General features: G+C 37.3%; 1 protein-coding gene across 2 annotated transcripts in view; it reads left to right on the plus strand.

Moving 5' to 3' along the window:
* NOL10 (nucleolar protein 10) overlaps positions 1 to 9,534 on the plus strand; it is a 131,843-nt gene that overhangs the window by 101,259 nt on the left and 21,050 nt on the right. For both annotated transcript variants that reach the window (XM_004373062.2, XM_023728255.1), the window contains exons 15-17: positions 424 to 503; positions 690 to 788; positions 1,815 to 1,904. In XM_004373062.2, the coding sequence (XP_004373119.1) occupies positions 424 to 503; positions 690 to 788; positions 1,815 to 1,904 (269 nt within the window). The remainder of the gene's footprint in view (positions 1 to 423; positions 504 to 689; positions 789 to 1,814; positions 1,905 to 9,534) is intronic.

Raw genomic sequence — 9,534 nt, forward strand, 5'->3', positions numbered from 1 at the left:
CTGTAGCATTGATCCTGTTTTTTCTTCTATGAACTTCATAGTTTTTGGCTTTATCTTTAGGTCTTTGATCCATTTTGAATTAGTTTTTGTATATGGTGTGAGGTATGGGTCCTGTTTCATTTTTTTGCAGATGGACATCCAGTTGTGCCAGCACCATTTGTTAAAAAGACTATCTTTTCCCTGTTTGATGGACTTTGGGCCCTTGTTGAAGATCAGGTGACCGTGGGTGGATGGATTTACACCTGGGTTCTCAATTCTGTTCCATTGGTCAATGTATCTGTCGATGTACCAGTACCAGGCTGTTTTGACTACCGTAGCTGTATGGTAGATTCTGAGGTCAGGTAGTGTGAGTCCTCCTAAAAACTGTTACATTTTAATAAAAATTTTATGAGAACCTGCCTTCTTCTGATTAACTTTTCCTAGGGCTTACACATCTCATTGGATCACCTTTTCTCCGGGCGTATATGCATGGATTTTTCATGGATATAAGACTCTATCACAAGGTAAATACAAAACTACAGTTATTGTAGATGATTATTGAGCAATCTGTAGCCATTTCTGTGTTCCTTACTTGTATTTTCATAACATATACTTACCATTTTTAAGGACTCTGTCTATCTGTGGTGTAATAGTCATGGTGCATATGAAACATGCTGCTAAATAGGATTGTTTATTTTCATTTTGAAAAGGTGAAACTGATGGTAAATCCATTTGCTTATGAAGAATATAGGAAAGATAAAATTCGACAGAAGATAGAAGAAACACGTGCACAGAGAGTTCAGTTAAAGGTAAATATTGGGCTCACCATTGAGTGTATCAGAGAAAAGTACTTAATTTTTATTTTGTGTATTGTACCTGGGGAACAGGAAAGAGGAAGGCCCTGAGGAGCTGGTGCTGGGGCCCTTGAGGCTTCAGTAGGCTTTTCCTGGGAAGGTTGCACAGCTGCAAACTAGAATCAGCTGCTGCTATTGGAGCTGCCTGTAGTTGCCAGGGCAAAGAACAGTACTGTCGCGATGCCGACACGAACAGAAATCAAACAAGAAAGAGCAAGTCCTGACTTCCTCTTCTGCCTTCCAGTTTCGCTCTGGTACCCCTATTGACTGTGTTTAATCACCAAATGATACAAATATTTATAACTGAACGTTGGTTAATAAAAAGTTTTTTTAATGTATATACTATTTCAGTACAAAAAACTAGTGGCTGTTTTCTGAAATTACCTCAATACTTTTCCCTTTTTCTACTTTCTTTGTTAACATTTTTAAAGAATGATGAGTATGTGTGTATTGGCAAGGGGAGACTGAGATAGAGTATTTTTGCCCCATCTGTGTACAGTATTGTCAGAATTGTCAGACTCAGATCTAGAATTCCCTTTGGAAATTTGCCATCTGGGGCACGGGAAGTAGTACAACTGATCCTCAAGTAGCATTTTAGCAGTTCCCCACAACTGTAGCCGTGGCTACCATACCAAGCCTGCTGGCCTCTTGCTAATCATTTGTGGGTTGTAGACCTGTCATTGCTCATCTATAAGCTGCCAAATACAGCTTCTCCCAGTTTGCTTCTCAGTGTGCTGGAAAAAGACGTGGATGAGGGCAAGTCCTTTCAGCACCAAGCTGATGTCGCTGTTCCTGCACTGTTTGGTCCACCTGAAAACATTACTTATGTCCACATTATTTCCTATTCTGGGGATAATAAAATTTTAAAATAAGAGTGTGATGTCTTTTATTTGTCCAGTTATAGTCCTTACAGAACTATTAACCTTTAAAGCTGTGATGTGGCTATCTTAGTACAGCTTTTATTGTTTTTCTCTCTACTAGAAGTTGCCAAAAGTTAACAAAGAGCTGGCACTTAAATTAATTGAGGAAGAGGAGGAGAAACAGAAGTCTACATGGAAAAAGAAGGTTAAGGTAAGATTTTATTACACAGAGAAAATACTGATAAATTGTTTCTACGTTTTCTTGATAATAGCTTGAATCTTTTTTTATCGAGGGACTGTAGCAGAGCCCTTGTGGCCCAGTGGTTAAGAGACTGGCTGCTAACCAAAAGGTTGGCAGTTTCAATCCACCAACCACTTCTTGGAAACCCTGTGGGGCAGTTCTGCTCTGTCCTGTAGGGTTGCTGTGAATTGGAATCAACTCAACGGCAATGGGTTTGGTTTTTTTGGTTTTTTTTTTTTTTTTTGGTATAGTGGCTCAGTGGTAGAATTCTCACCTTCCAGGTGGGAGACCTAGGTTCGATTTCTAGTCAGTGCACCTCATGATCAGCCACCACCTGTCTGTCAGTGGAGGCTTGCATGTTGCTATGATGCTGAACAGGTCTCAGCAGAGCTTCTAGACTAAGATAGACAGGGAAGAAAAGCCTGGTAAGATCTACAGTCCAAAAGTCAGCCAGTGTAAACCCTGTGGATCACAATGCTCCAGTTCGCAACTGATCACAGGGATGGCCCAGAATCAGGCAGCGTTTTGTTCCGTTGTGCATGGGGTCACCATGAGTTGAGGGTCCCCGTGAGTCAGGGGCCAACACAGTGGCGGCTAACGACAACAAGCAACAAATCTTTTTTACTAAGTTTCTTTTTACTTTAAAATTTTTGCCCTGCTTATATTATATGTTCCGTATGGAAAGTTTGGAAACACCCATAATTCTTCTGTCCAGAGAAAGGCACTGTTAATATTTTAACAAATTTCCTTCCTATTTCCCTGAAACTTACAAACTAGCAAGATCATATTGTATATATAAAATACTTCTCCTGGTTCTATAAATTAACGTAAGTAGTTTCCCATTTTGTTAACAATTCTTTGTAAATATTTTTAATTGGCTGCAACATTCTACCTTATGAATATACTAGAAGTTATTTAATCTTTTATTGTTAAATATCTAGATCGTTTTTCTTTGTCCTAACTAGATTTGTTTATCATTCCAGAAGTAATCGATTTTTATTTAGACTTGACATTATTGGGAGTGTGCATGCTGATGTATAACTGCTACTTACCTTTTCTTTTTTTTTTTAACTAATGTGTAAGCAGCCAAAGATAAGTCATAAAATAAATAAGGGTTAGTGCTTTATTTGGCTGATACTGTCAAGACACGAAGAGATTTTTCTAATTTTTCAGATATATGGAGATTTCCTTTATCCTCCCCAATCCTGCTTTTTCATCTGCTTGGATCAGGAACGCAGATAACCAGGCTTGGTTGTTTACTAGACAACTTGTAAAAATCAGATCTCTTGGCAAGAGCCTGAGGACTCTGAATATAGTTGCTGTCAAGTCAGCTCTGACTCCTGTCGACCTTCTCTATAACAGAACGAAATATAGCCTGATCCTGTGCCATCTTCATGATCTTTGATATGCTAGTTGTATAATCTTGGGTGAGTCCTTCAGCTTCACTGGGTCAGAATTTTTCCATCTATAAAATGCAAAGATAGGGCCAGATAGTTCCCAAAGAGCGTTTTTTGTTCTGTGATTTCTAAGTGGATTCAAACTCACTACTCCCTCTTGTCATTCTCGCTTCCTTATCCTCTCTTCATTGCCTCATCCTGGTCTGTTACATTCTTATAGTATGTTATTTAAAGACCACTAGAAATCTTAACTTTTGGAAGCCTTCCTTAGTAAACAGACAGATGGCTTTTGTATATCCATTTTTGTTATATGAATAATATGCCAATGTTGAAACTTATTGTTATTTAAATTTATGTCTGTGTTATGGCTCTGCACCTACCTAATTTACATTAGTGTATATCAGTGTGCATGTATATATTAAATTGTTTAAATGTGTTTCCTGCTGCATTGACCTTCTCATTGGAGTAATTACATTGACCTTCTTGTTAGCCAGTGCTAAGGATGATTGAGGAAATGACTTCGCAGCTTCAAAATGCTACTTTATAAGCTAAATTGAAGTGATTTTTGGATTTACATGTTCTAACGCTTCACAAGGAAGAATCGAACTAATTTAGGCTGCAAATATGTGCATTCCTGTCTATCTTTCATGCTTATGAGTTGTTATCATTTGATTTAATATTATAGAGGGTAGGACACTTAAGATAAAATTTAATTTTGGTATTTTGTGCAGCACAGTATATGCCTTTTTATAAGGCCCTTACCGTCATAAAAATGTGAAAAGCCCCTTCCCCCTTTTCTAGGGTAGAGTTTTACTGGTAGTTGGGCAGCCAGAGAAGATTTAGAATACCAGCAGTCCTACTTTGCATGGTAATGCAGGGTGATAAAAATGACTGTGCAAGCTGAAACCATGCAAAACAATCTTAATTGTCAACAGGAAAAATTACAGTTGTTCTATACCTTTAAAAGTTTTTGCCAAAACGTTGAAACACTCTTACCATCATTTATAAATGTATAAGGAAATGAAAAAATAGGAAAACTAACATCTCTTTAAACCAAATCAAAAACCTGTTGCCGTTGAGTCAGTTCCGACTCATAGCAACCCTATAGGGCAGAGTAGAACTACCCTACCCCATAGGGTTTCCAAGGAGCAGCTGGTGGATTCGAACTGCTGACCTTTTGGTTAGCAGCTGAGCTCTTAACCACTTCTCTATCAGGGCTCCAACATCTCTTTAGTTACACTGTTATTCAAAACATTAGAAACAAAATATAATAAAGCGTTTTATTTATTTGTAAGACATTAAGAGTAGTTTGAACAGTGCTTGCCTTCTCATTGTGTAACTGACCAAGTGTCTTGACTTTGCTTTAGCAAATTGTCATATTCCTTTCTAAGTCTGGATGAGCATCCAACATTTTATCTTTTGCCCTTTCAATATTGTGAAGTGTCTCTCAGAGTTCCTTTAATGGTAAGCTTTTTGACAGCATCACTTCTCTGGGACCTTTTCATCCTTTTTGTCACAACCATTTTCCTCACTTATGTCTGTAAGTTCCTCTGGCTGCGCATCTAGAGTCTCTCCATCTAGTGTCAGCATCCCCACAGCCAGCTGTTCCTTCTGTAACTCCTTTACATCTATTCTAATTTTCTTTGCTGTACTTTTCGTCTTTGTTGACCAATTCTCTTTTAGTTATCCATTTTTGTAAAATGTCGCGTGGGTTTATCATTGGGAATCAAGGAGGCAAGACAACCACTACATGGTTTCCTGTCTGGGCGTACACAGGTGCACAGTGACCAACAGACTTTGAAAGAAGTGATTGATGTAAAAGTGAAAGATGTGATCAGCTGCCGATCACGGTGTACATCTGTTAATTACGAACGGATTTGTGGACTGTAGCACTAGCAGCAAAGTTTCTATTTAATGCAATACTCATAGTTAATATACCATGGTAACTAAAATTTGAACCATGTTGTTGGGGGAATTATGTTCCTTAACTTCAAGGTGGTAACTTACACCTACCGGAACTGTGCAAAGCAACAGCTTCCTGTATGTTATCTCTAGTCACATCTCTGTTTCACTGACATCTAATTTATGCTGCTACAAATTCTTCAGTGAACAGTCGAGATAATATTTATTTCAGAACCTATTTGTGGTTCTGCTATGGCTATATATTGTTTCTACTGTAAGTATAAAGAGGAAGAACCTTAGTAATTCTTATCTTCTTCCCATCAAACAGCAGTTTCTCTCCAGCTGTTTGAAGCTGAAAGTGCTGTCTTTTTAGCTGTGCCACCTGATAACAAAATTCTGTAATTAAATCCTTCTAGAAAATAGTGTTTCTAAAATTTACCATTAATTTACTTTTTGGTGGCTTGCTGACGCAAATCAGAGCTCAGTTTCTTTCCAGAAGTATTTACATATGGTCTTCAAAAAATATCAGGCTGTTTTAGAAAAAATTTGTATGATTTGTTGTTTAACATTTTTATCTAATAGAAAATGTAGACCTTAAAAATTATTCATGAATTAAGGAAAGAATCCTTCATTATAATTGTGACGAATACTTGAAAGAATTGTTATATCCGTGAGCAAGTCATTAGTCTTGCCTTTGAACTCTGTTCTTCAAAACCTCAGGAGCTTTAATAGCTCTGATATCTCCTGATTTGAAAGTCAGTATCTTGCAGTTAGGTTCTGCTTTGGCTCCAACTGGAATTTAATGGAGGCAGATGGTGAAATGTGTTCTCAAATATTGCTACCACTGATAACACAATAAAAGCATAATAAGATGTTTACAGTACGGTTGATGTTGAACGTATAATGGGAAATGACCCACCGCATAATGTCAATAAGCATTATCTGGACATCATCCAAATGTAGAAGCTTGGTGGTATTAATTTTAATTAAAAATTAATGTATTTGTTCTTTCAACAAATATGTATTGCACTCCCAGTGTGCGTAAGAATCTGAGAAGCATAGGCATCAGTGATCCATTTGATTTGTAAGGGTTTGATTTTTGGGTAGAGCCATTTTTCCTACAAGTGTCATTTTTTGGGGGCCTGTTAGCCTTTTCTGCCAATTTTTTAAATTATGAATGTCAATTCAGAAGGTTAGCTGAATGTATTTTTCTTGGCTTCTGTAGCGGCTCAATCAGGGGTATTGCCACGTGTGATGTTTCTAGGCCATGGGTATTTTGTGGCTATGAAACAATGGAAGAGACATCTTAACAGCCTCGGGGATTATTAAATGCCATTAGGAATTTATATTAAAGTAATAATTCATCTCTGTAGGGAAAAGAAATAATTATGCATAGATGCTTTGGGTTGGATCAAATCAGTTGTAACATCCAAGGTGTTACTTTTTTTTAAAAAAAGCTTTTGCATGTTCAGCCTGGGAGTGGACAGCCCCGTAAAACCAAATGAGACTAACGAGGTACAGGAGTCCAGTGACAAGGGCCGGAAAGCAGAAGGGGACAAGGAAGCTGGTGATAGGGAACCCAAGGTTGAGTAAGGTTATTGTTGATGTGTTGTGAGATTGTTAACCATTGTCATAGGGCAACATTTGTAGTAACTGTTAAATGAGAAGCTATTTTGTTCTGTAAGCCTTCATCTTAAGTGAGAATAACAGCACAATTCGAAGAGCGTAGTCAGTGTCACTGAACTGTGCATGTAGAAATTTTTGAAATGGTGTATCTTTGGCTATGTGTATTTTCACCAAAAAAAAAAAAAGGTTGAGAAGTTAGAGGGTTGATATGTTGTGGGATTGTTAACCAGTGTCATAAAACAACATGTGTACTTCTGTTTCATGAGAAACTATTTGTTCTGTAAGCCTTCACCTGAAGTACAATTAAAAAAACTTCAAAAAAAATTGAAAAAAAAAAGCTTTTTCAGCAACAACTTAAATTTTTTGTTTTGCTTTTACATTTTTTACTGCAGTTATACATACACATAGTTTTAAAAAAACTAAATAGTTCTCCAGGGTTTGTTAGGAACACTGGCTATCCCATTGTCTCCCCTCCGCCCCATTTTCACCTCTCCTGAGACAACCACTTTTGCCTTTTTAGCTGATTATTTGATATAAAACTCTGTGTGTAGTGCTGCTTCTTGACTTTTTAGTGTTAGGTGTTATCTTTTGATAGCCCACTATAGAAAATAAGAATTCAGCTCTCTTCACCACCCGCCGCAAGACATATGTACCTTTCCCATCCCTACACCCTCCCTACCTATAAGGTTATATTGTAATTTTGGTTAAGTCACTGTTCAACATTTCCATTGTTGTGACTGTGTAAATGCTGTCTGTAGCTTAGTCAAGAGCTGGGTAGTATGCACAGTTACATATCCTGCCCTTTTCCGTGGAGTTGTCGCTTTTGTTTTCTATGTAGTTATCACTAATTAACCCCCAGTTCTTTGCCAGTTGCCTAAATCTCTTTTCAAGATCTTTCCATAGATCAAATGTGATACTAATTTTTACCTTCTTAAGAAGTCTCTCATAGGTCTTTCTGCCCTGCTCCATTCTGGACTAGTTTCCTTCTAATCCTGGTACATAGTCATCATCCTGGGAGCTCCCTTCACCATTATCCTGAGGATTCCCTTAGCCTCACCTTCATGTTGGATAAGAATTATAAGAACCTTCAGTTTTCTACAGTTTTCAGAGACATATTCACTCAGTGTGAGGGTATAGTAAAAATATTTTCAAACGTGCAAGTTCTAAAACATAAAATTACTCTTACACTCTGCTTTTCCTCAGAAGGTCGGTTACTAGAGGATTGCTCCTCTAAACTAACAGAGTAAACCAAGAAAGAGGACAGTCCAAGGGAATCTTGAACTGGATGAGTATGTGCCATATTGTAGGTCCATTTTCAAGCTAGAAATCTAGACAGCAATGCTGGCTACTTGGTGGGCCCTTTGAATCTAGAAACTCAGGTTCTTCAGTGCTGGGACATTTTCTTGGAGAGAAAAAAAAGTTTTGTATAATATTTTCCTGCTGCCCTGGTTATTTGTTCATGTTTGAGAGTGAGGGATTTAAAAAGCTGAATGGAAGCTCTGAGATATGGGCAGAGGTCTTCAATCAGTGTGTGGTGATCTGGCTGAACTGTGTATTTGGTGAAGTTCCAAGTATCAGTATCTCTTAGATGTTCCTCTTGGTTGGTCAGATTCTCCTGCAAGGAGGACAAAGTCCTGGCTACCAGCATTCTGAGAACTGAGAACTGTAGTTCTAGAGTGTGGGCAGGGGCTGGATGGTATCTCAGTATCTAATGTGCAAGTATTCATTTCTTCTCCTTGTTCTCACTGTGCTGGTCCCCCTCCATCCAGACATATCTTCTACCTATTCCAGAGAAGAAACTAACTTTGCAGAATTGGGGATGAGATTTTAAATAGACTTTGTGCCCTTCTTTTTTGCTTTCAAAATTTTATTGCTCTTGTTTCCTTTCCTATCCTCCTCATTCTTATGAGTTTATGTCTTTTTTCCTAAATCCTTTTTCTGTTGTTTCAGGAGAGATTAGGAGGTGGTTTACTTAGAAGTCTGCACCAACTTAATATCATAGATATCATAGCATTGAAAGAATTGTTTTAAGTGCCGAGCACTCCTTATATATATTACTATGTTAAGCAAAATACTAATCAGAAGCATCCTACTCAGGATGCTTATTTGAGATAGGGCTAAGGTAAGAACAGTACAGATGTTTTCCAGTTTCTAATGATAAGTATTTAGCATATATGTGTGTGTGTGTTTGTATTTATAGGACAGATCACTAGCCAGACACTTGTAAACTACTTTAGAACATTACTAACGATATCTTACCCTGCCTTTGCTGTGAAAATAAGGAATTAGACTAGGAAAAATCCCTGAGGAAAATATATTTACAGCTGAGTCAGCTGTAAATAGTTTGTAAATTTTATAACTGTTCATTTAAAGCATACTTGTCTTTAGGCAATGCAATTTACTTGTTTTAAATTAAAGAAAAAAAAACTTAATACCAGCAACATATTCTTTTTATATTTTTTCTATTAAATAACAGATTATATAATTCTTACTTTAATAAATATAGTAAGATGAAAAGGAAAAAATTTCCTTTGGGTTTTATTTTTATAATCTGAAAATGTGTAATAGGCGAACGAACAGCTGTTCATTTGAAAATCGCTTGCTCTTTGACAGTATCACCTATCCCATATTGACACATTATGTCCAAAATTTACAGTGTAGCCCCCTCCCCCCAC

This window comes from Trichechus manatus, unplaced genomic scaffold, assembly GCF_000243295.1.
Source record: "Trichechus manatus latirostris isolate Lorelei unplaced genomic scaffold, TriManLat1.0 scaffold00023, whole genome shotgun sequence".
Classification (NCBI taxonomy): domain Eukaryota; kingdom Metazoa; phylum Chordata; class Mammalia; order Sirenia; family Trichechidae; genus Trichechus; species Trichechus manatus.